General features: G+C 45.1%; 1 protein-coding gene across 5 annotated transcripts; it reads left to right on the forward strand.

The window, feature by feature from the left end:
* Window positions 1-26,304, forward strand: MFSD10 (major facilitator superfamily domain containing 10). 5 transcript variants are annotated; one of them, XM_014966800.1, is made up of 15 exons: window positions 1-250; window positions 543-632; window positions 2,588-2,669; window positions 2,811-3,000; window positions 4,218-4,314; window positions 8,611-8,714; window positions 9,730-9,888; window positions 11,686-11,874; window positions 16,314-16,422; window positions 17,413-17,524; window positions 18,959-19,067; window positions 21,230-21,320; window positions 23,085-23,132; window positions 23,496-23,585; window positions 24,563-24,669. In XM_014966800.1, the coding sequence occupies exons 4-15, from the start codon at window positions 2,830-2,832 to the stop codon at window positions 24,667-24,669; spliced, it is 1,386 nt and encodes a 461-aa protein (XP_014822286.1). In that variant the 5' UTR covers window positions 1-250; window positions 543-632; window positions 2,588-2,669; window positions 2,811-2,829. The 5 variants fall into 5 exon arrangements, with proteins under 5 accessions (XP_014822286.1, XP_014822285.1, XP_014822287.1 ...); XM_014966799.1 differs by lacking the exon at window positions 2,588-2,669; XM_014966801.1 differs by lacking the exon at window positions 1-250 and having other exon boundaries at window positions 291-632.
* Window positions 26,305-26,399: the final 95 nt, after the last annotated feature.

Genomic DNA, 26,399 nt, shown 5'->3' on the forward strand with positions numbered 1-26,399 from the left:
CCGCGCGCCGCGCTGAGCCGCCATCTCCCTCACAGGACAGGCGGCCGGGCTCCCTCCCCACCCGGCGGCGCCCGGTGCGGGCACGGGGAGCGGCTCCGTCGCCGCCCGGAAGAGGAAGGTCGCCGGGGCGCTACGGAGGGCCGGGGAGGAGCCGCCGCCCGTCCGTAGCATCCCCAAGGGAGGGCCTTTGGCAAGGCGGAGGGGACCCGCCCGCGCACCCGGCGGGCCCGGCCCGGCCCCCTGAGGAGCGGTAGGTGCCCGCAGCGGGGCAGGCTCTGCCGGCGGCGTGGGAGGGCGGTCAGGGGAGCGGGTCTGGGCCGGGCAGGGTGCGCCTCAGCGGGGCTGTGGGTCCCCGGGAACTGCCCGGCGGCGGAGGGTGCCTGGCGGGGGGACAGCAGGGTGCTCCCCGCTGACACCGCATCTCCCCAGGGCCCTCCCTTTCCCGCTCGGTGGCCCCTCGGTTCTCTGGGCTTTGGCTGCTCTGGGAAATTGTTTTTTTCTTTTAGTTTTTATTGTTTTGTTTTGTTGTTTGTTTTTTTTAGCCGCTCCCCGCCCCCGGCTGAAACTCCTGCTCTTGACCCGAATCGGGACTTTGTGAAGGAGTGAGAGGAGCCCTCCCGAGGCTTAGCAAGGTAAAGCCGGGCCTAGGACGTGTCAGAGGAGGGGAGGAAGGGGTGGTAGGAAAACAGCAGAAGGTTGAAATTCTTCCTGCTGGCTGGTGACAAATCTCTGGCAGTGCCTTAGGGCAGGGCCGGCTCCGCCGCCCGTCCCTCCCCGAGGGGTACGGCCTCGCACCCCGGCCCGGCCGCGGCTGGACACAGGACCGGGGAGAGTCTGGAGGGGATGGCGAGGACATGAGTGTCCGGAGAAACTACTGTCCTAAACTGAAAATCCTCCCTTCCCCTCTTGAAACACGCCTCGCAGAAATCAAATGTCAGGGTGGAGGTGAAGCGTTTTGTTTTTTGCTGATGGGATGCCAGGGCCGGTAAAATGTTTGGTGGTTTCCTGCCGAGCAAAAAACATGGAAAAGTTTGAACAACAGAACTGATGGAGCACAAAGGCAGAAACACGTAGCGCCTTGGGATACTGCGTAAGCCAAAAGTGGAGCTGAATGGAAAGGTCAGTGCTAGCATCAGTGGGTTCAAGCTGCACGCTAGCTGAAATGGCCCTAGGGGTGAAGGTGTAAAGGATGTTACCCTTTGTAAATAACCCTGGAATAAAGTTCAGCTTGATCATACAATTCAGTGGATGAATAAACAAATTGGGAGGAAAAACAAGATAGAATCGGCCACAGTCAACCCATCCCTCAACTCTTGGCTGGATAGACCCAGGGTCAGGGAGGATTTGTCTAAAGGAATGCTTGTTTTGGTTCCAGATGCTTTTATATCATTTGGGTAAATAAATGATGCTAAATATTTGTAGTGGTCATGACTTCCCATTTTAAATAAAAGGATCCTGAACATAACTAAATTGCTCTGTTTGCTAGCAAGTTTAAGAGCGTTATGCCAAGAGTTTAATGAATGGGTTGCAGCTGGCCCCTTTCCGTCTTTATTTCATAGTATTTGAACTTTCAGTGCTAGTAAACTGAATCCACAGGTAAAGAAATGTCACAATAATATATATTGCTGAGCATAATGAAGATTGCATGAAGATTGCAAAGTGTTGCAATCAGCAATCTTCAATTAGTGTAATATGATGTTACATGCACAAGTGCCCTCTGTACGTAAAGTGGTATGCCTTTTCTGGAATAGAATTTATAGTAAGAATTGCTCAGTGTTTTCAATCCTGACTCATCAAAGTCAGTGGATATTTTGGTATTGATTGACTTTGTTGCACAAAATTCTGTCTCCTTTCTTACTATTTTAGAGCAACAAACATTCAGGGACTTCTGCAGTAGAAGGGACTGCAATTTTTTTTGGTTTATGATTGAGATTCACTGTAACGTTTTACAAATCTGAAGTTTGCAGTTTCATGGTTTGTGTATTACTCCCTGATTTTGATATCTGTTGAAACTGAGGTTTTTTTTAGGATAAGGACTAATTTTATTTGCTAAATACTGAGCACGGTATGGCCTGCCTCTGTCTTTAAGACAGTTTTGGAGTATTATCAAAGAAAGTTGATTGTTCTCATATTTCTGTCAAACTAAAATGCTGCCTTAGCCACTTGTTGTTCCAGCTCATATAGCCTATCAGTGGCTGTCATCCAGAGAAAGGAAAAAAAAAATACTTGAGTATTTTTACTCAAGTATTGTAAAATTTTACAAAATTTTACTGTGTTTCTTGAGTTGCTGTTGCTCTCCAGGATTTATGTTGAAGACAGCATCCCTGCAGTAGTTAGGAAGACTATTTTAATTGCTATTGCTTTAGTAATTTCTAGTATACACTGAAGGCATAGATAATCTAATAGCTACCTGAATGTGGATATTCAAAACAAGAGTGTGCTTTCTTATCTGTTTTATTGTAATGCTGAGTTGAAAACATTGGGAAAGTTGTATTAGCATTGCTCACTTGTTAACAAACTTTCAGTGCTCTTTAGTTCTGTTTTATTTGGAATGCTTCTGTAATATAATTGGTTATTGCCCTTGTAGCCTGTTCTTGACGTGAGCAAACTTGGTGCTGAGCTAATAACGAAGACTAGAGAGTTGAGATTCCTGTTCCCTTGAAAACCAGGTAACTTAATATAGCCATGGCTTATATATATTTTTTTTTTTTTGGGGAAGTCTGTAGAGAAGGAGAATGAATCAGCAAGATACTCTTATGAAAGGCCTGCAAAATGCTTCCTGTTGACTGGATATAAATCTAACTTTTTAGGAGCTGAGGACCTGGGAACATGGCCCTGCAAGAGAGAGAAACCAGCAGCAGCGCCAGCGATGACAAGCAAGAACAGAACAGTAGTCGTGTCATTACAATTGTCTTCCTGGCACTCTTCATCGACTTGTTGGGATTTGCTCTCATCTTGCCGCTCTTCCCTTCTATCCTTGATTATTACAGCCAGACTCAGGTAAGCAGAGAAAGCCAGCCTGCTGAAAATGTTAGGTATGAGGCCTTTAGGGAAGGATGGAAGAAAAATCCCTTGCTTTGGGGCAAACCAAATAGCTGTAGGCAGAATAATAGTAATACCCAGCCCATTTAAATGGTTCATGGACTGAATTTGTTGGTGAGCCTGCATGAGCCTCTGCCCTCTTGTGTTTTCATTAAAATGAGGGATTTGTTTTGGGGAAAATTCAGGTATTTCTTAGGGGCTAGTTCTTGTTATTACTAGTGCATTTGTGACTTACACTAATGTCACTGGTGAGGCAGAGTAAATGACAGTCCATAACGGATCTGCATACTGGGGTTTATCCGAGAACCAAAGAGATGAGAACTTTAACTTTACTTGAGTATTTCACATGCTCCTTTGCTCCTGCCCCCAGCATCATGTTGACTATGTCTCAACTTCCATTTTTAGCAGGGAGCTGGCTGCTGCTCTGGGAACGCAGAGCAGAAAGTTGCGTTGGTCCCTGCTGTGTGGCTGCTGGCAGTTACTGTTCTCAGGTGTTCCTGGACAAGATGAAGATTTTGTCAGGGGATAATTATTTTTGCAGACCACACCTTTGTCTTGCAGCCCCTTTCTAACTCCATTCCAGCTGCAGCTGTAGCCTTTGTCTTTCTTACAACCCTATCTCTAACCTTAATTATGGGCTCTGATCTCCGGGATCTTCCTGCACTTCCAGTTTATTTCCTATATCCAAGATCACCTTCTTTTCAGTGCCCCCTTCTTCTTTTCAAGTCTTTCTCGTCTTTTTAGGAACGAGTCTTTTTCACACCACCTCTTCTTTCTGGACCTAAGAGCCCCAGGTTCTCCCAGTCTAAATAGCGTATGTGCAGAGGGTTGCAGTGTGTCTCATGTTGCTTTATTAATTTAAGGATTCAGCACATTCCACTTTTGTTTAGTTCAAATTTTAGCAATTAGCAGGCCTGATGGTTTAAAAAAGTTCAAATTCAGACGTTCCCCCACCCAAACACATACACCCAATTATCTGCTGCCTGTTAGCATTCACAATTTGAGCTATTTTTAGCCTATGACAACAGATTAACCGGGGCATTTTCCCAAGGAGGAGGGAAGGAATCGTCTAACGTTAGCTCTAGTTCACTAAGCTCTGATGAAAAGAAAAGCCTTTGAAAATAAAACAGAGAAAGTGTCTTCCTGCTTCTATTTCCCAGCTATCTGTTTTGCAGGATGGATTCTATTTGTCTTTGCAACGTGGTGTGGACTGGTTTGCAGTGATGGTTGGGATGCCTCCAGAGCGGAAATACAACAGTGTCTTGTTTGGAGGTATGGAAATGAAACAAACAAGCTAACACCCTCTTCCCTCCCCTCCCCTCAAAAAAGTAGTGTGGTGTTTCAACTGCAAATTATTTGCAGTGTTGATGTGAGGAATGGTGAGACAAATTACAAGAAATACAAAAAGCGTACTTGCCTGTCACTAGATTTAGACTTAAATAAGACAGAATTGTCTTTTACAGTAGGCTATAGATGTTGGGATTTTTTTCACCACACTGATAGCAACGAAGAGTTGGACAAACCTGTCGCTGTCATTTGAAAACAACTATTCAGGCAGGAGGAATGGGCCAACAGGAACTTTCTGAAATTCAGAACAGACAAATGCAAAGTCCTGCCACTGGGAAGGAGTAGTCCCTTGCTGTATAACAGTCTGGGCACTGGCTGGTGGGCAGCAGCTCTGCTGTAAAGGCCCTGGAGGTCCTGGTGAGCAGGAAGCTGAGCGTGAGCCAGCCCTGGCAGCAAAAGCACTGACAGCACCTGGGCTGTATGAATAGAAGCAGAGCCAGTAGATAAGGGGAAGCAATTGCTGCCTTCTACTCAGCACTTAATAGACCACATTTAGAGCATTGCGTCCAGTTGTGGCCTCCCAGTACAATAAAACATTCATAAACTGTAACGAGTTCAGCAGAGGGCCAGGAAGACAGAGGGTCAGAGGAGCCTTGGCTTGTTCAGCCTGGAGCTATTACCACATTTCCCATACCTTTGGGGAGGTTATCAAGAAGACCTGCCCATGGCAGGGGCGTTGGAACTAGATGATCTTTAAGGTCCCTTCCAACCCAAACCATTCTATGATTCTAAGACAGTGGGCATTTCACTGTGGTGCATGGTGGGAGAAGGAGGGGCAACAGGCTTAAGTGGAAGCAAGGGAGGTTCAAACTGGCAATAAGGAGGAATTGTCCCACAGTGAGGATGGCCAGTGGAACAGGTTGCCCGGAAAGGTTTTGTAGTCTCCATCCTCAGAAGCTGTCAAACCCTGACTGGATGAAATCTTGGACAAACTGGTCTGACCTTTTAGCTGACCCTGTGAGCAGGCAGTTGGAGTAGGTGACTTCCAGAGGTCCCTTTTAACCTGAATTATCCTATGATCTTGCCCAATTTGTTCTACAGATTGTTACAGAAATAGAGGTCTGCTGTTCCTTATTGTCAGGCTGCCAGTTCAGGGTCAGGAGCCTGCTGTGCTAAACCCTGCAGAGTCACAGAAATTACTCTCCCTTCACAACTGATCTGCACGTGATTGGAGATCAATCAGTAGGAAACACTGGAATTAGAAGCTCGTGAGTTCAAGTCTCACCTCCCTGCTGGGCAGCAACAGTGCAGCACTGCTTCTAAATCTCATTAGTCCTATTAAAAGCAGGAGAGCTGCTGACTTGCAGGGTCTGGAATTATTTGCTGTCACGAGGACAGTGCTGTGGGTGAGCACCAGTAGCAGTAGTGCAGGAAGTCCAGCAGCATATATGTCATGTTACACATCAGAGGCTCTTTTGGCTCCTTGCAATCTGGAGAGTCGTGAGGAAACTGGGATTTCAGAGCGTGAAGATGTGAGGGTGTCTGGGTTAAATTTAATTGGAAACGTCTAGACCTTCTTTTACTCACTTGGGGCCTCTCCCAAGATAAAGAAAAGGCTTTTAAACTGAAAAAAAAACCCAACCAACAAAACAGCCAAACTTCATTAGAATACAAGTATTTATTTATTAAGTTTTAGGGGTTTAATAGACATTAGAAACTTTGGAAACAATTTTCCTCTTTCCTACAGTATCCTTGCAGGCATGTTCTTGTTTCTGTGCTCATTATCAGTCAGATTACCTACTTTGAATGGTAGGAAACAGTTTTCTTTAATTCCTCAGAAACTGCATGCCATCTCCTGTGAGGCCTGACTGTGTGCCGTCTCCTTGCTCCTTCTATTTCAGACTCTTTAAACAAGGGGCTGGGAGCTCAGAGTTGTGTGCAACTTGTTGCCGTTCCTTTTACCTGCTACATCCTGTACTCCTGGGAGTGCTGTATCCCTTGACTTGGCTCACTTGCTTTCAAGGGGAGGGTTAAATCTCCCTTCTTCCAGAGGAGTCCAACTGACTCTTTTGCCCTTTGAAGAAAATGCAGCCTCTAACTGGGAACATGCAAATAAAATAGGTGCTGGTTGCCTCAGAAAGGAAGCTGGTATCCCTCTCAGTTTTCTCTCTGGGAGAAAAATATTGAGAGAAAAGTATTTAGAAACAGTATTGAGTAGTGATGGGAATGTTCACGAATTACCTAGCAGCCATGGGCAGTGAGGATGCAGACAAGGTGGCTGAATTAACCTAGTATCTGTCATGTTTGACTCCATCTCTTCTGCTGTTTTTAATGACAGCTCTTCTTAATGTGCCATTTAATTTGCTAAACCAGCAGAAAAGTTGGTTTTTTTCCCCCTTTTTTTTCTGTATTAGTTTTCTGCCAGTCTGAGTTGAATTAGCTCACTGGAAAGTTGACCAAGGCTACAGAAGCAGGTGAAGATGGACAAGCCAGCTTAGTTGTATTCAGCTCTTGTCGCAGCCCGTCTTGTCTGATTGCACCTTAAATGGTAATGGTGGAAAGGTTCATTAATATTTGCGATGTTAAGCAGAGGCCGCTGCAGTCTGCGTTCCTTCATTGCCTTAATCTGCAGCAGGGAGCATAGGATTGGAAAGATACTTGCAAGGAAAGATACTTGTTGCTTCTCCCAGTGCAGGATATATTCTGCTCTCTTTCATCTTTGCTTAAACTGCAGCCTCTCCAGGGCAGAAACCTCCCCTGCCTTTGCCAAGGCCCTGAGGGCACCAATATTTGGTTGTGGTGACCAGGCCTTCACCCACGTGATTTCTGCCCGGTGATTCAGGAGCTGTATTTCAGCTCAGGCCTGGGCCTTGCCTGAGCTGTGCTGTAGGTGTAGTCTTGTCTGTAGGGCTGTCTCTGTCCCTGTCTCTTGGATGGACCTTGGACATACATTGCAAGTGTCTTATCTCCTGAACGGACCTACGTCGGATTCTTGTTTCCACTACTTTCTCTGACTCTGTCTCTTGTTGGTCCTTAGTGGACTCCCTGGATGGACCTAATGTATGATCCTTGCTTGGCAGGTTTGGGTGTTTTTGCAGTGCTAAAAGGGAGCCTACAGGAAAGATGGGGACAGGCTTTTTAGTAGGGCCTGAAGCGAAAGCACGAGGGGTAATGGTTTTAAAATAAAGGAGGGTAGATTCAGACTGGAGATAAGGAAGACATTTTTTACAGTGAGGGTGGTGAAACACTGGTGGGTGTCTAGAGAGATGGTAGATGCCCCATCCCTGGAAACTTTCAAGGTCAGTTTGGATGGGGCTCTGACCAACCTGATGTAGTTGAAGATGTCCCTGGTCATTGCAGAAGGGTTGTACTAGGTGACCTTTAAAGGTCACTTCCAACCCAAAATATTCTATGATTCTGTGATTTTTTAAACAGTATTTTTGGTTTTTTGAGCCATCCTAAGCAGCGGTTCCCCCCGGGGTGTATCAGTATTCTGCCTCCCTCAGAACTGATGGGAGCAGAACTCCTGGTCTGTCTGTCCTCTGCTTTTTAAAGCTTTGATAGCTGAATGATCTGAGATGTATAACCCAGTTTTTCCTTTAGAGAAGAACTGTGACAGCAAGGCATTTTTTTTGCCTGTTTGTTGAGAGTGTAGTGCAAATTAATAAGTGTGTGAAGCTAGAAATGGCAAGAGAAAAGAGGAATTAAAGATCACAGAAGCTGGAGGCAGATTTCAAAAGGCTCTTGGAGTCTGTTGGAATCACTCCTACCTCTTAGGGTGCTTCACTAACAGCAGTGCTTATGTCCTTCTTTCTATGATAAGAAGGAAAGAAAAGCTAATTAAGTGTGACAGAATCAGGTTCAAACCATCAAAAAAAAAATCTTAAAAGAACTGTGTCTATTAAAGCTCCTTTATCTCTGCTTTAAGAACAGAAGTTAAGTAGTCAGTTGGGGAAACATTGAAGAATCAGCATTCCAGTATAACCGATGGTTTTCAAACCCCTTCTCACCAGAGAAGTAACCAGTGAATCATCCAGTTTATGCCTGCTATTCTGGTCTGTCTGAATTTGCCACCACAGTTAAATAACAACGCAAGATTGGTGTTTTGAGGGTAACAGTTTCAGAGACAAAGCTGTTCTTTCTAGTTGTTGTTTTACATCTAATTGCATACTTTTAAAGGAGGTGAGGGAGTGATAGGTCTGGAACAGGTTGGCTGTCTTTGTATTTAAGATGAAGGCAGCAAGTCTAATGATTTCTTTATTTTTATTTTATTTTTTTTAGGTCTGATTGGCTCAATCTTTTCCATTCTACAGTTTTTCTCCTCTCCCCTCACCGGAGCTGTGTCAGACTGCTTGGGCAGAAGACCTGTCATCTTGCTGACAGTGGTATGGGTCTCATGCTGATTTTAGTCATGCTGTCTCAGTATACAGTTGAAGGCACGATGGTCTTGTGGTTAAGCAGAAAGAATTGGGAAATTGAATGTTCTAGGTCTGATGATTGTTGGCAGCTTCTTGCCAAGTCACTTGACCACATTTCCAAATGCAAGTAATTAAGCGGAGCCTCCTAGATCCAAAACTGTACATGGGAGGCACCAAAATACCTATCTGTTGCTGGGATTTTCTGAAATCCCTTTCCCTGTGTACGGGAGTTACATACGAGTCCCTGTGTGTGACTTCAGATGCTCTGCTTACAAATCTTAGCCTTAATCTCTGTGTATTTTAGTTCCCCAAGTGACTAATGAGGGCTGATCACTTCATGATCTGCTTCACGGAGCCTGGGGATTATTGATTAGGAGGTGCTGCACAGCAGTGTAAGGTGTGTTTCTTGGGAACGTGAGCATTCTCTAAAAAGTTTTCCCTGTTGCTGGTTGGAGTATGGGGTTCTAATTACAGAAACAGTGCAGAGCAAGTGTGTACGTACATGGTGGAACTTGGCAGCAAGTGATAATACAGATCTCTCTACCCTGTAGGCTTGTGGAGACTGAATTAAATAAGCACATGTGCTTATAATTGATTATGAAATCTAAGGGCTAGAACTGTGAATTCTTCTTATTTGGAACTCAGAATTCTCTTGAAGTTGAAAATAATTGGAGTAGGATGTACAAAAGTGATTTTGTGCCCGGAACTGATTTAGCACCCTTTGAACTTCTCTTACTCTTCTAATTTTGTTAGTAATCTCACAATTTATATGCAGCTTTTATGCATTTGTTTCTACTTGTTTTATATCATTTGTCCAGGACATAGTGCAGTATCAGTATAGTCAGATATTTGTTACGTGGTTACCAGAAAGCAAAACCCACAAAAACACCCTCCAAAAAGAATCAAATATTTAGCTGGGAAACATGCAGAAATAAGATCAACTTTTCTCTGCTTTGTAAAGAATCCTTTCTTGCTTCTGCAGATGGGTTTGATAACGTCGTATGCGCTGTGGGCTGCCTCGAGGACTTTCGGCGTTTTTCTTCTCTCCAGGATTGTAGGTGGAATAAGCAAAGGGAATGTCAGCCTCTCCACAGCTGTCATCGCTGACTTGAACTCTCCAAAGGCACGGAGCAAGGGCATGGTGAGTTGCATGTGTGGAGTATCTCTTTGGGTTTGCTGGGTAATTTTTAATTGATTTCAGGTGCTCAGAATGTCTTCCTCAGGTGTGTATTCATTGACCAAGTGAAAACATGACTTTATATCCTACTTCACTTCTGAAAAGATGCCAGATAGTTTTGCTGGTGAGCGCTCAGACTTTACCTGTCAATGACTTACCTACCTGCCCTAGAGGTAGAAAAAATACTTGTGTAAGTGTTTTAACTGTTACTGTTGCTGATAACTGTAATCCTCATTACAATAGCTTAGAAATCAAAAGGCCTTATGGCCTCATTTTTGTAGCTGGAACCCAGTTACAGGACACCCCATTTTTCTCACCTTCCCAAACTGTGGAAGCGCAGCAGCACTGTGCAGCACAGCGTGCCTCCTGACTGCCTTGGATGCTTCACTGGCTTCAGGGCCTGAGCTCAGCGGGTAAGGGATGTGGCATTTGGCTGACTGAGCAGCAAGTAGTATGAACAGCTGCCCTGTCCTCTTCCAGAAGGCAGTGAACCAGATGGAAACACCCTGCAGGCTGAACTTTGCCTGTGAATTACCAGTTAAATCTTTTCTCTTATAAAAACCTTACGGGCCCAAAATTCTATTAACAGATTGTTACAAGCCACTATGTGGGACAGCTGCTTCATGGGAGGGGGAAGCTTTAGATTTCACAGTAATAGCTAATGAATTTTCCAGGCAATTTATTGTAGTCCTGGTGAGCCAAAGTATATTTTTATTTATGGAGAGGGATAGCTGTACAGCACTAGTCAATAAAATGGGTCAGGGCCTATTTTTAGGGCTTGAGAGCAAGTCACTTAGTACAGCATGGTTTGCATCCATATGGCTAAACCTTCTTTTTCAGAGCAGAGTAGGCATGTTCAGCTGCTTTCTGGGAAGAGAATAGCATCTGACTGATGTTATTCTCCAGCTCACCAAGTTGTGATGGGGCATTGCCTGGGAGAGTTGGGCAGGCTGATAACACTTGAGACTGTGAGGTGACACCTGATCTTGTTTAGTGTAGTACTATAGATAAATATATATACACTATGAATAGGTATAGACTCTGGAAAGCAGGAGGATCGTGTCCTGCATACGTGACACCTTTGAGTGTCACTTAAATAAAATAAAATGAGGCATGTTCTGCACTGTTGTATTCTTAAGCAATCTCACTGAGGCTGATGACTCAAATCAGTCTTCTTTTAAGATCCCATCCAGTGTGTACAGATTCTACCTCTTCTTATGTGCTGGTTTCACAGCGAGTTAATAAATTCTTTTTAGTACCTATGCTAAATTCAGGTTGTTCTGGAAAGTCTCTCAGGATATTTGGTCTATGAGACATAAATTCCTTAATACAGAAATTGCCAAAGTATTTTAGAAGCTGTAGACATCATTATGAATTCCTCCCATGGTGCTGTCCTCCCTTCTCCAGTTTTACACTACAAAGGTTTATCCTGTGGCTGAAGGATCTGCTCCCTGAGCAGTCCCTGAGGTGGGAATCGTTATTTCTGTTCCCAGCTTCCTTTCACTCATAACCAAGTTGCAGTATGTTCCTGCTACTTTCCTGACTAGGCAGAAAATAAAATTGGTTATTTGGAAACAACAGTTTTTTCACACTTAACGCTCATTGCTGTGCACTTCCTACATCCTCAGGGGGAGGTTACATTCTGTATCTGGTTGCATTTCTTTAAGTTAAATGCTGGGAAATCCAAACTGGTTTAGAACCGAGCTACCTGAACAAACTGGCGTCTAAAACTTCACATCTGTGTTCATTGTGTTGCTGCAGGCGATGATTGGTGTTGCCTTCTCCCTTGGTTTTACCCTTGGTCCCATGATTGGAGCTTACCTGGCCATGGAGACAGAGAAAGGAGAAGTCTTCTATCGTCGCTCAGCGTTGTTAGCGCTCACGTTTGCTGTGGCTGATTTAATTTTCATCTTCTTCCTACTTCCGGAGACGCTTCCCAAAGAAAAACGGGTAAATGGATTATCCATCTGAAGATCTATGTTTCTTCCAAAAACAGAATTTGAGAATTGTTGAAATACTGGAAAAAATGAAGAAGGGGCTGAGCCAGGATCTCAGGAATTTAGCTCATTCCTGGGACTAGGACTTAATATTATTATTCAGGCTGGTGTCAAATTTGTTGCGTGATGGTCCTGTCTGCCAGCCCAGTGTAATATGAGAAATTCTTTCTAGCTGACGTGTCTGCTTAGTTGCTGGTTTTGGTGTGTTAGGTTTAAATTTCTCAAAAACTAATGGGAGCCTAGGTAGAAGAGGATGAATTTTAAACTATGATAACAATGACTCCCTGGGGATAAATTTCAGCTAATCATAAATGTAATTGCATCAGAGAATGGAATTTCTTTCATTTAGCCAGTATATGTTAGAAATTTTCTTAACTGTTATCTTGTCTTTGCTTGATTCTTTTGAACACTCCAGTAACAAATGATTCTTACCTCTGAGCTGTGCCATCTCCCACAGATAACAAAATGTCTACATGTGCTGAAATTCAGTGACTGTTTGGATTTGTGCGGCAAAACATTTATTAACATTATGATTTAATATTATGTGACCAGACACAGTCCAAGATATACCTATAAAAAGCCTCCTTTGGAGCAGTCTCCTTTGGTAGTGTGGAAGAGACTGAACTCAGCCCCAGGTATCTGGGTGAAGCACTCGACTTGAGGCTTTCAGCTGGGTTGGATCCTTCCTGTTGTCCCTTGTTTCCAAGCTGTTTTCTGAGCAGCACTCAGCCGTTGAAGCGTGCTTGGGTTCTGGAAAGCCAAAATCATTTGACGCTGAGAATTGTTCCAGGAAGCTTTTGTCTGCAGTGCTGCTGCCGGGACAAAATTTTAGACTTGCTCTGGGTGTTTCCCAGTAGATTGTGCCTCACGTGAAATTGGTAGCTCATGTTATCTTCCCAAGCACTACAGCTATTTTTCTATTTTATTTTTTTTTTTATTTTAACAACTCTTCCATGTGTCATCTGTTCCCCTTTCCTATTTGGCTGTTTCTAAACATTCCGGATAAGATCCTGTTCTTGGTTGGAGCTGCACACTTGGGTGGTGGCGACATGTTGACGTAGGGAAGTGCTGTAGAGCGAATCTGTGTTCTATAAACAATTCCACCTTTGCTGTAGAGGGATAAATGGCTTCAGGGCCTTTTAGGACTGCATACCTCCCTCCCCCTTTTATTATCCTCTTGAGGGTTCTTCTGGTAAGCTAGTCTGTGTGAGCCAGCGTGACTGGATTCTGATAAGAAAATGAGTGCTCTGTCCCTGCTTTTTGGATCTCTGTGCAGCAATGGGTGTTTCGTGAGATGGATTAATAAGTGCCTCTCGGGGTCAGGTCCCAGTCAGGCAAAACACACAGGGTATTTGGTTGCTGATGAGAGAACAGTTTTTCTGGCATTGGAGATTCTTGTCGTCTGTACCAGTGTTGGTGCTTTTGGGCTGTCTCCGTTCATCCTGCATCTGGGCAGTGGCCTCATGTGATTTATGTGTTCTAGGGTATTTGTAATTTCACTTATTAGGCTGCTTTGCTCTTCTTGTTGGACAATTCCTCCCCCTTTCTGAGTGGGAGCAGAGCAGTTTTCTTGGCGGGTGGATGACGGAGGAAAGGCAGGTATGTTGGCTGCCTTTTTGGAACTTGGCTGGGCTGAGCTGGAGCAGGTGCTCCTGGAGCAGAGTGGATGCATTGGAAGGACAAAGCTGTAAAAAGAAGGGAAATGATAATGGTCACCGGTAGGAGGATGTGGCAGTGGCATCAGACATCTGTTTCCTTGAAACAAGCCGTGTTCTCACAATGTTCTTGTTTCTCTGTCAGTCCTCATTTTCACAGGAGAGTGTTTTTCACTTTAATTCATGTTGGAATTAACTTGTAGAAAGGAGAAGGCGGAGGGGGACAGAGGGAACAAGGATGAGTTTTCATCCAAACAGATTTTTTGCTATCCTTTTCTCTCTTTTTTTCAAGCGTTCCACAAGTTTATCAGGTCAAGAGTGATCAGAGAACTTTGACTTGTCAGAGACACTGGTGAGGTGGCCAGAACAGCTCCTGCTGTGACCTGCTTGGGAGAAGGGAGGAATAGAAAGGTTTCTCGTGGTATCTGTCCCCTTTAAGAGCTTCTGAGTTAATTTTTAGCTAACCTAGTGATGGGCAAGGCTGCCTGGCTGGAGGGAGGCTCTTACAATATTTATTTTTTTTTCTGGTGTCCAGCTAATCATGTAAGGACTATGTATAGGGGTGTGCAGCATCACTAGCAGACTTATGGAAAAACAAGGCTTTTGCTCTATGCGTGCTAAACAGTGTCTGATTTGAAGGGTACGGCTGGAGCTCGGATGGCCCAGGCTGCATTCCTGATTTGGGCTGACTCTGTGCCTTCAAGACACGTTACTTAGTCTTTCTGCAGGAAAACAGAGTAAACAAAGACACTGGGAAAAATGGCTACCGTTCAAGGTGACATTTGGGGGTGATCACGAAGTAAAATTGAGCAATTTTGGAGTAATTAATCATAACCATAGAAATTAAATACACATTAGATGTTTCAGATTTTGAACCTGCGAAGAATCTAAACTCCATGAAGCAGGTGACATTGACTGAAATTGGCAGTGTATGCTTGGTTGCTTGGGGTGGTGAAGCACTTTTGACAGCTTGAGCACAATGTTTTTATTATCGATCAGTGGATGAAGTAGCTTCTAGACCACTGCTGCTAGGGCAGAGGTAGGAGAAACTAAAAGAAATTTACATGCACACACAAACCTATATTAAAAAAAAAATATCTAATGCATTTATACATTACATAAAACACGTAAGATTTTAAACCTATACATATATAATGTGTATCCTCAGGACCAAGCTAAAATCAGTCTTGGTAATACAAAGCAGCTTGGCACCCTGTCTGACATGGATAATAATTCAAACCAGGTACAAACTACAGGTTTTTTTATTACTGGCAAACATGCTTGAAGAGAGTTGCTTGGTACCAGCTTCTCTGTGCTGTAGGACAAATACCATCATGCAGGAACTGAGGATTGCTACAAGCCAGCTTCAGGAAATCCTCTTACAGACCTTTTAAAACCGTGAGGAAACTTCTTGGGAGTGTCTGTTTGCTCTCTGCAATAGAAGCAGTGGAAGGGGAAGTAAATCAGTTTGTTCTATGTGGATCAGCAGTTTATGGCTTTATATAAAACCAGCCAGGTATATTGGGCTGGTTGCAGTTGTGAGACTTAAGGGCTCCAGGGCTCTGCTGTCGGACACTCAGAAGCTCTGACTATCAAAACAAGACAGGGGTTGTGTTAATACCGTATTGAAGGTTGATTGGTTTACAGCTTTATTAAATCCAGTCCATAGGAGTCCTCAGGTCACGCACTGAGATTAAGTTCCACTGATAATTTGACCTTTAATCCCTGCCCTCAAGGGGGTAATAGCTCCCTCCCTCCTTGTCCGGGAAGAGAAAGAAGTTAATCAGATAAAGTCTGTGAAGGGCTTTGAAGATATGAAATACTAAGTGTGATTATTCAGGATTCTTGAGTCCGTCTTATCTTTTCCTGTGACTGTCATGTAAAGTGACAGTCTAAATTCTCCTACTTTAAAAGGAATTGTTTCCTTAAGAATTTAGACATTAGAATTTTCTTTAATTTTCTATACCTTAGAATAAAAAAAGAAACAAATTAAAAAATTAAATTCCCTACAGATGAAAGAATAAGCATCTGCTAAACTCTTATTGATAACGAGCAGGGAGAGTACCATTAGATGCATAATTAGGTTGAGATGTACAGAGTACAAGGACCAGAATTGCTACAAAATTAATTTCCCTCTTCAAAAAGCCATGCAGTGTGGCTGGGCGGATTGTCTCTAGAAATCTCTCTTAAAACCTCTCCAAGGAATGTCTCTAAAAGTTATTTTTTCCTTTTCTTCCCCAGGAGGTGTCACTGGCTGGCTAAAAGAACAACCAGTAACAAAATGGAGCGTTGTTTGATGTGCTACACGTACTCTTCTCAGACCTGTAGCACACAAGCAATTCCCCAGCTTCCCATGAACTTGCAGGCAGATGTGACGTTATTTTCTCAGTAAATATTCATTGGACATGAGGGACGATGCAAAAATTAAACCAAGTAAAGCCACCTTCAAGGCTGTGGAGAATGAGCTGCTTCTGCTTTTTAAAAGAACCCAGGGAAGAATGTGCTTTCTGTCTCTAGTGAAAGCTGCTATCAGTGCTCTGCCTCCTAGTTACAGTGCTGGAGCCTGTTCTGTGCTTGAGAAAGTCCTGGCGTGTCCTAAGGGGTCACTCTGCCAGTTGCCTTGTTTCATCTCAGATAATTTGTGTAGGTGCAGAAGCACATTTGACGGTTACTGTCAGTTCTTTGCAGTAGATACTATATCTGTTTTTTAAATAAACCTCTCTCTTTCTCTGATCAGGTCTCATCTGTGACGTCTGGATTTCAGGCAGCGGTTGACTTGCTCAGTCCTTTGGCTTTATTTCAGTTCTCTGCAGTCACCCGAGGAAAGGAATCCCCTTCAGAGGAGAGTAAGTGTTAGCTGCCTTTTTATATTAATATTGTACATCTTTTTCTATGTGGCGGTGGTTTCCAAGTGAAAACTCTACTCAAACCATTTCAGAAGCAGAGTTCACTCATTTAAAACCCACCTTACTAACTTATGAACTTACAAATTAAAAGTTCCCTTGGATGAAGAAGGTTTTTGACATAAGCATTTTGAAGATTTCTGACTCGCTTTTTCCTCAGGCACTGTCTGCAGCATGGGGTAGGCTGCAGAAAGTGGAGTGATTTAAAAAGATAGATCAAGGTTACAAGTAAGGGAGATGGGAGTTTACTTATCCAAGCTGCAAACCAGGAAACTCCAGACTGGAATTTTATTTCTCAGTTCAGGACTTGCAGATGTAAGATTTGAGCTGGCCAATTCTCTACGTGAAATTATTTAAGCCATAGAAAGTACATCAGTGTTTTCCAGGTACAGCAATTTATCATTCAGCCCCCCTTACTGCTGCCTCAGGAACAGAGTAGTATTTGCCACTTCAGAGAAAACCTTTTAAACCTTGCATTGGCAGAAAAACAAGTAACGTAATCTGTCACAGACCACTTGGAGCTTAGAAGAAGGGGTTTCAGCCAATATCATCCTGCAGCGGTGTCAAGGTATTAGGTGTAATGCAGGTATTGATTAAAATGAATAAGAAAATAAATAAATCAATCTCTTTTAGGTGGGGCTGTGAGGCAGAGAGGCTGGATTGGGTCAGACAGACCATGGTGACCCAGAGTGAGATTGGTCTTTTTGTCTGTTGTCCCCTCATAAGAAGGGAGGTGGGGGGCAGAAGACATTTTGTGGCATGTTTTGTCTGGATATTTAAAATGAGCATCTGAGGTGACAACTTTTCCCTGTATGGTTGATAAATGTTGTTCTACTATTGTTATTATATTCTCAAGCTATGCTTGAAAAACACCACCGTATTTCTCTTTTTTTTTTTCCCCGGTGTTTATTTGTTTGTTTTTTGTTTGTTTAGATCTTCAGAATCTCAAAACCTTGGGCCTGGCTTATTTCCTGTACCTCTTCCTGTTTTCTGGCCTGGAGTATACATTGAGTTTTCTCACTCACCAGAGATTCCAGTTCAGCAGGTAAAAGATAAATGTTGTATATTTTGTCTGGGATATTTTCCAAAGTCTTGATTTAAGGTCTCTGCATTTATTTTCAAGATAGGCTTTATGAGGTTAGTAAAAGCACTCAGAAAGCAACCTCTGCATTCAGTGATACTTGGGCTTTGTGGGAAGAATTTATGAAAATACAGACACACTATTTATTGTGAAAGGAAATACCCGATGAATCTGCAACTTCTAATAACTAGAGAAAAATCAATACACTAAATTAAAGCTCCTGAAATATGTAAAGCTGGGCTAGTTGTATTGATTATAATAAAACCTCTTCTCTTCTAGCCCAGAAGAGTTCTTCTGTGTCAGGACAAATCTCAAAAAAAGATCAAAAAAGGGAAAGGATGGAGGGATAGCTGTGTGATTATATTTGCTCATCAGAGTTCTGCGTTGCATACAGTGTACAGTCATTACATCAGAAAGTTTGATTTTCTTTAGTCAAACACTAGAGAAGAAAGAGAACAGAATCCACTAACAGCGGCTCAGCTTGAAATACTTTTCCTGCCAGCTCATAGAAAGATTTCCAGCCAGGAACGTGATCTTGCAGCTTGATTCCTTATGTGTGTCCCTCCCTTTGAGTAATTCTCAGGGGTTTGTCTCATCTTTCCCTGTCTATCTCTCATTATAGTTTGTGGCTTAACTAATGCGTGTGCGTCAAAGGAGAGGTTTTCTAGCATGTTGAGCTTCTGCACAGTCCTTTGGGGTAGCCACGCACTGAGATGATACACAGCTTTATGGTGACAGCACAGGCTGTGACAAACAACCCTGTTAGGGAGGTGGGAACATTCAGCTGACAATACCCAAACAGTTCAGTAGATAAGCGAGGTGAAAGGGAGATTTTAAGAAATACTTAAGGGTGGAGGGAGCGATGTTCTGAGGTTCCTGGTGGAAGATGTGAGCACCACCATGCTGGTGCCCATGTTGTGCCTTGGTGACCTTGATCCAACTCTGCATGAGTGGTGGCAATGGTTGTGAGAAAGCAAAATGCTTGTTCCTTGGAAACCAGCAACTCCTGTGCCTACGGCACACACTTCAGTGGCACAGGGTGATTAACGTGTTGACTCTTTGTGGGCCACCCTGGAAACAACTGAGCTGCATCACAGCAATGGTGGTGGTTGCAGAGATCAATTCATTTGGTGCTGGCAGATGCCACAGCGGGAGATGATGGCAGCATTTCCCAGCAGCCGACCCATCTCTGCATAAGACCTCAGAGGTTTGTCTTCTTGCTGTCTGCCTGCCATGGAGACTGATGGCAGCATGTTCAGCACTTTGCACTGCTCACGTGAGCACCAAAAAAGCATTTTCTCTCTCTGGTTCAGGAGAGGGTCTGCACTGAACCTGTGAATCCCAGGGTGGAATGTTCTGTGCGTGACTCCATAATCTGTGTTTTTGCCTCCCTTCTAGCATGCAGCAGGGCAAGATGTTTTTCTTTATTGGAATAACAATGGCTGTGATCCAGGGAGGCTATGCTCGCCGAATCAAGCCAGGAAATGAAATCAGAGCTGTAAAAAGGGTAAAAAAAATAGATATTTTTTTTTTTCTTTTCCCCCCGCAGTTCTGATATGTTAGTTTTCAACCTAAAGTGTAATGAAAAGCAGTTGGAGGCTATAACTGTACTTGTCAAATCAAAAGACATTTCTGTCTCATTAATCCAGCTAAATGACTTCTCAAGACCCTGGTTGTTGGGCACTTGTCAGTCCAACTAAACTTTGGAACATTAGAGCCATTTCTTACTATATCAGCTACCATATTATTGAAACTTTGAGTTCTTCATATATAACTGCATTAGGGAATGAGAACAGAGCTTCTGTCTGAGCAAGCTGGGTGAAATGCTTGAAGATTATGCTTTGTTTCAGTCATTTTTCTTGCAGTGTAGATGTTGAAACTATTAAATCTGCTTCAGAGCTGATCTCTGATTTTCTGGCAAATGATTTTCAGGGACATCATCACTCTGGCCCTCTCCACGTTTGACAGGCTTTCCATAGAGTATATTTCACTGATGGGCAGGGGGAAATAGGTTCTTCCTCCAACCTTGGACTTGTGATCATCAGTAACATCATCCGTGTAACATGTGCCAATGATCAGACAGAAGTTTCACTGATGAAAGTGTGTGTTTCTTTGTTTTGCTTGCGTTTTATTTCATAGAGATGCTGCTGCTGCCATACTGGGATGATGGGGAATAGTTCCCAGCAGCTCATACAGCTGAGGGACAAGTAGATACGTCTCATCCTTTACATTTGTGTGTGGAACTAAACAAAGCAGGTTTTGGGTGTTTCTGAACTTTTATTGGCTGCTTGGTAGTAGGTGTACTTGGACTATTTGAGCCTCCATCAATTTATTATACATTATTTTGAGGCCAGCGTGGTTTCAGTGGTGGCAGGGTAAAAAGGATTACCAAACTGCACTGCTTTCCAGTGAATTGACTCAGCTTTTCTTAAAGTTCTTTCTGCTCATGAAGTCATCTCCACCCTGCTCCCTGGCAGGCAGAAGTTAATGGCACGTTTGTGGTGTCACATAGGAAGCACTTCCCTGGGCATGGAAACTCCAGCTGCTGTGTTAGTGCTGCTTTATCCTCTGCATCAGCTTCCTCCGTGTGCTCTGCCAGCCTGCCGTGTGTGCTGTCACTGCACTGCAGTTTATGCAAACTCTGGTTTGCCCCACTAATTTTTTACACTCTTTCTGCTCCCCTGCACTGCGCAGTGTAGGTCCCCCCAAATACTCACCCAGTTTAGTTGGTCTGGGCTGATCCCTTCTCATAAACACCCATCTGCACGGTGCAGAGACCCGCTGGCCCCGGGGCGCCCTTTCTGTGGGTGTAGGGGGCTTGAGTGGCTTTTGTGGGAGTTGCCCCTTTTGCTGAAGTTACTCTGGCAATTTGTTTGTGAATCTGGATCCTATGGCAAATGTGGCCTCTCTTCCTGCAGTGATTACAGTAGCTCATTTATAACTCAGTCTTCAAATTGAGGCATTTGGTGGGAGCAAACACCCTCTTTTATGAAACATGCAGCAGATCTTAACTGACCTGTCTTTTCCTGTGAGGGAGGGGACATCACAGGGGAACTGAAGTCCAGGCTCTTGGAGGAGATGAAAAATGTTTTTTCTCTTTGGGTTTGAATTTCAAATGCCATCACCATCCCCTTACCCCCTGCCTTTTTTCTTCTTGGCTCCAGAGGTATGGACTCTACAAGCTAAAGATAAAATCAGTCAATACTGCCAAAAAAAAGCAGAGGAGCTGTACTGCCGTTGCAGACAAGCTTTTTGATGTCTTATGCCAGCTCAGGAGATAAAGTGTTAAAGCTAGATTTCTGTCCAGTTCAACACAGACCAAGAGAAGAAATTGCCAAAAAACCAGTAGATTGTGTGTGAGAGAGCTCTGCAAAAGTCATCATTTTCTCAGTTGTGGGAAATCGGTGGTGGGGTCACTCCAGCCTGTGTTACAGGTGAGCCCGGCCTGTGTGTGGTCAGCAATTGGGCGATAGTGAGAGAGAACAGAAAGGTAAATTGTGTGGATGTGAGGCCGCCCAGGTGAATTTGCAATATCTGCTTGGGAAGAAAGGGCTTTCTGCTCCTGACTTAAATGTAGTCCCATTGGCGGAAAGGAGCTGGCAGGGCACCTGCAATTAGGCTTTAACAAGCAGAGCTTAAATGTAACCGTGTGACTCATTCATTTTGCAGGCTATTATGGTGCTGATTCCAGCTTTCTTGTTAATTGGATGGGCTGCAAATGTGACCATGCTGAGCGTCGGACTGCTGCTGTACTCTTTCGGTGAGTTACCCACAATGCACTGAAAGCTATGCACAAATAATTCTTCTTCATATGTCTGTTCACCCCGTTAAAAAAGATGCACTTCTCATTTCAAACTATAAGTAACAGAAAGTTGACGTTTCTGTTTATAAATTATGGAAGAAATAGCGTCTGGGTTTTTTTTTCTGACACTGCGTATCACAGCAAGTTGCCATGGTGATATTTGGAAGCATCTCCAGTGCTCCTGTTGTCCTGTTACTGGGGAGCTCTTGAGGGTGAGATTTTTTCCCCCATTTTATCAGACCTAGAAGCAAAATATTCACCGAATAGCTCAGCTGAGGGAAAGAAGGGAGACAGCATGTCTTTGTATTCCTGTGGTGGCTGCACTATTCCTTGGGCAGCAGGCTGAGGAGACCTGTGTGCTGTGGAGCTGGAGGCCGGGTGTGTGTTCAGGCTGAGCCAGAGCGAGGGTAAATGAGTGTTGTCCTGAACGCTGGGCACGGGGCTGTGCTGCCTGGAGAACCCTCTCCTCTCTTGCATTGCAAGCTGCTGCTCAGGGAGGGAGCAGGACTCCCCTTTTGATACGTGCAGATGGTTTTCAAAGATGTTTGTGTACATAAATAATATTCTGCCAGTTTAAGCTATTATTCAGGGAAACAATTATGAGTGAAGTTGGATTGATCTACTGGTGTGCATATCTGAAAAGAGATTTCCAATATTCCCAGTGCTGCTAACTATTGTTAAGAAGCTTCAACTCTGACTAATTACAAAAGTAGAAGACTTCTTTTTTGCATGATGCAGCTTGCTTTAAGAGTTAACTGTAAACCACAAAAAGCATCTATTTAGTAGCTTGCTTGTCTAGGGACAGCTGTGTGTTTGACAGGTTTCAAAAATTGACATTTTATCTCCAGATTAACTTGGTTTTGAAAGCCTGCTGGCTGGCGGAGGAGGGGTGACAGTAGGTATTCGTTTTGTCTCACTGGGCTTCTAAGTCAGGAGCCTCGTTGTCTTAGGCTCCATGGCTGGGCAGAAGGCCCCATCTCTTCCCCAGTTAAGCCAGCTAGAAATGCCTCTGGAGGGGTCGCTCTTCCCCCTCTCTTCCTCCCTCTGCCCCAGGAGTTAGGGCGCCTGCAGTTAAGGCAACATGTCTGTTGTTCCCGCTCTCCAGTTGTCCTCTCCTTCCCAGAAAAGGTTCTGCTTTGTTCGCTTAAAGCACGTCCCTCTTGGCAGGAAAGGCCCCTGTTTCAGTAAGAAGACAGCGATTGCTGAGCAGCTCTTGGCTTTTGTGTCCGTAAATTTTGGAACCTCTTCTTTTTGGACTTGACTCTCTTATTTCCCAAGACAGGACGTAGCTGCTTCTTTCACCCATGAGTAGGGGACAGCTTGGGGACAGCGTGAGTCAGCGCGCAGCCACCTCGTCGCCCGCTTGAAATACGAACGGGTCCCTTTCCCTGCTCCACCTGACAAGAGCGCGGGGATGTGGAAAAGGAGCCTTTAGCTGAGCTGACCTCCCGCCCCTTCCCCTGGGCTCGCAGAACGAGACACTGATGGGAAACATCTGCTGGGAGCACTGGCTCTTCCCGCAGGTTGACTTTGAGGGGGTGTTTTCATTATGGAACTGGATTAAACCTGATGATTCATTGTTGGCGCAGTGCCCCAGAGCTCAGCGCCTTTCTCTGCTGCAGCAACGACTTTGGGCCACGTGGGGTTTTTTTTTCACTGTGCTCTTGTAACAGTTTTGATCTCTCTGCTGTTCACTGACAGTCTCTCTTTGGATTTTTGCAGCGGCAGCCATTGTTATCCCGTGTTTGTCAGCAGTGGTGTCGGGCTACGGTGAGTGTCTGTCCTGACTAAAGGGGTAGCCTCTGGCCACGTAACGGACCTTTGCTTAGACTTGGCTGAAACACAGAACTGACCTCAGCTCTAGTGATACAGAGTGGTAATGGGTGGGGAGAGTGCACTACAAGCTGTCCACGGACAAGCGCTCTTGACAAGCCCAGTGTTTTCTCAGTGCAGTGGCCATGTTTATCTTGGTGGAAAGGAACTAAAGGCAGCTTGGGCAGCGGGTGTGCAAGGGAAGGAGGGGGAGATGCCTGTGGGAAGTACCTCCAAAAGACCAAGGCTCCAAGCAGGACCGCAGGGCCCTGCCTGGTGCTGTCTCCCCTCCCCACCAGTGACAGCTCTCTCCCTGCACAGGCTCTGCCGGCCAGAAGGGACGTGTCATGGGCATCCTGAGGAGCCTGGGCGCCCTCGCCAGAGCCCTGGGACCCATCCTCTCGGCTACGGGTGAGTGCAACCTCCTGCTCCCTTCCACCTTTGCCAGCCACAGCGTCGCTCTGGGCCCCAGACTTTAGAATTTCCTACAAGCAGAGATAAATAGAGAGCAGGTAGTGCCTGACTCTTCATAAATTTGGCCATTTTAAAGAGTAGCCCCACCTGCTGAGGGGCCACCCTGGCACTGGGCGAGCAGGAGCCAGTGAAATCAAGGTCTCCTGTGCTGTGGTAACCAGTTCCCCACATCTCAAGAAATTTGTATTACCTTGGGATGCTGCTTAAGCAGGGACAATCCATCTTCTGCAATAAGAACTTCTTCCGCATTAAAAGCATCTGTAAGATATAAATGAGATTAAAGAGTCCACGCTCCACAACTGCCCTGGAGCTCAGGGAGGTTCATGTGTGGTGCCTCATGGCCCTGGCTGTCCCTAAGGAGCGGGGTTACCCTCTGCAGGGGGTTCAGTGCCCCCAGGACATTACGGGGCAAAGGGACCAAAAAAGGGGAACAGGTGGGCAGCAAAACTCAGACCTAATGTTAAGTCCGAGCAAAGCCAGAATCCGATTCCTGGGCACTCCTGAGTGTTTCCCATAAGGACACTTGATACCAGCAGAGCAGGGCCTCCAAGGGCAGCACAGACAGCTCTGGGAGCAGCTGTGGAGAAAGTGCAAGGGGCAAAGAGCTAGAGCTGCCTTGTGGCCAAAGCTGAATGTGTCAATAGGAACATCCCCATTGCCTTACTGGCAAGAATGACAGCATCTTACTTAAAATAATTGCTTTTCACATGCTGTTTCCTTGGATGAGAACAGGCGCCGCTCTAAGCTACCTCCTCCTCCTCATAGCCTGTGTGCCAGCGAGGCCGTGCCCTCAAAGAGGGGGCAGTTGTGCTCCCCAGTGGTACCGGTGAGGTGTGGAGAGCAGCAGCGCTGAGGCTGGTTTACACAGAGCCGGGGAGGAGCAGACTAACCAGCTACACCCTGTTCCCTTGCAGTTTACTGGCTGGCAGGGGCAGAGGTTTGCTTCACCGCCTGCGGAGCCTTCTTCCTCCTCCCCTTCCTCCTGCTGGGCTCTATAAAGCAGCAGACGAAGCAGGAGTAGGCAGTGACCAGCTGTCACCAGCTCCTGAGGGACCTCCACAAGACTGGACTCTTGGCACCTGACCCTGCTGACCCCATGGGGAGGAGGCTTTTGATCTTCCAGAAGGGGATTCGTGATGACCATTTGCAGCATCATCAGACTTCAGGTTTCTTACGTCCCACCACAAGCAGTTGTTTAAGGCGCTGCCCAGCCAGCACGGCCCGGTTTGGAAATAGAAAAAACCCACAGAACAGGTAAATAAAGCATTACAATCATCAGATGAGCGCTCCAAGCTCCCCCCTGCTCCTCTGCCTTCCTCACCAGCACACGCCTGACCAGAGCCACCACCCAGCACCTCCATGAAGAGGGCCTCTGGTGCAGGCCAGCAGAGAACAGCTCCACGGGAGCTTCTGCACACCCATCAGGAGCTCTCCACAGACGCTCAGCAGACCTGGTAAGAGCTGGATCAGCCGCCTTAAAACACGACAATCAAAAACAAAAGCGAGAAGCAAACAACAGGCTTCCCAGGCCCAACTGATGCGTCGGCACAGGGGGGCTGTTTTTAACAGGCAATTACATTTTGGAGAAATGTTTTATATTTCTAATACTGTGTGATGGTTTTTTTTGATGACCAAGGACTGTTCTATTTGCATTACAAATAAACTGTTACTTTGTACACTGGGCCAGTCCCTTCCTTACCTCTAAACCCGACCCGGCTGTTGGGCCCTGAAGCCTCCTGCAGGGACCCCGTCAGGGCTGGGGACACGGGGAGGAAGGACCTGCTGGAAGGGAGCCACGCGGTAGCCAACGTGAGTGTTCTCTCTGAATACATTAAAGCAACCATTAATCAACACATTAATCATTAAAAGCAAATGGAGCTAATTAAATTCAACATAAAACAGTACAAGTTTAGAAAGAGGAGCAGGAGAAGATTGATTTTTTTTTTAAAGAGTTTTATTTGTGAGTAGAACTTAATGATACAAGAAAGAAAGAAAAATACAGGACTTTATTCCGCCCCAGAGTGTGTAACCATACCATACATGACTACATTTCATATCGTAATACAAAGAATTAAAAGAACAAACTACAAAATTAGAAATTAAGAGTCATTGCATATGTGGTCAAGGTAAATGGAGGGACTCCATTAAAGAACTGAAACATAGAGCAATTAGTCATTTCATTACGACCCTGCGATAAAACACGATTTAGCAAAATAAGTATTGTAGGCTCCTAGTGTACAGAGGACACAGAGGGTTAGAGCAGAAGCTGAAAGCCATTGGTGCCATGCAGTCCTGGCTGAACGGGGCTCTGGAGGGGCCTCTCTCCTGCTCTCCCACTCCTCCGCCCCCTCCCGCCATGGGGTCCTCCCTGCAAACCCCTCTCCTCACCTGACACCTCACCTCTCTCCTTCTCCTTCCAGCTCTTTCCCCTTCTCTGCCTGAGACCGGCCCCAGGAACCGGCACCTCCCAGCGCTGCCTCCAGCCGCTCAGCCCCACCTCTCCTTTGCTGCTTTCTGCTGCGTGAACGTAAGGCATTAGTTTTCTGCTAATTTACCAATTGCAATGTTTAATAATTGTCCTAAAAAGGTGACTTCGTATCCTGGTTTGTTACAGACACTTACTGTCTCCCAGGCCGGGTGTCCATGCTTCCTGCTGGAACAGCAGAAACGCTGACACCAGAGCCCGGAAGCAGTCACGGGCCTGAGTCAGCCTGTCTCCCAGGCCGGGTGTCCATGCTTCCTGCTGGAACA

This window comes from Calidris pugnax, unplaced genomic scaffold (assembly GCF_001431845.1).
Source record: "Calidris pugnax isolate Ruff unplaced genomic scaffold, ASM143184v1 scaffold14, whole genome shotgun sequence".
In the NCBI taxonomy this organism is placed as follows: domain Eukaryota; kingdom Metazoa; phylum Chordata; class Aves; order Charadriiformes; family Scolopacidae; genus Calidris; species Calidris pugnax.

What these genes read in the sequence shown, in the direction of transcription:
- MFSD10 (XM_014966800.1), top strand. Translation starts at nt 2,830, where the DNA reads ATGGCCCTGCAAGAGAGAGAAACCAGCAGCAGCGCCAGCGATGACAAG. An exon ending in ACTGCTGCTGTACTCTTTCG is followed by an intron (nt 21,321 to 23,084) that starts GTGAGTTACCCA and finishes GGATTTTTGCAG; the next exon opens with CGGCAGCCATTGTTATCCCG. An exon ending in ACCCATCCTCTCGGCTACGG is followed by an intron (nt 23,586 to 24,562) that starts GTGAGTGCAACC and finishes GTTCCCTTGCAG; the next exon opens with TTTACTGGCTGGCAGGGGCA.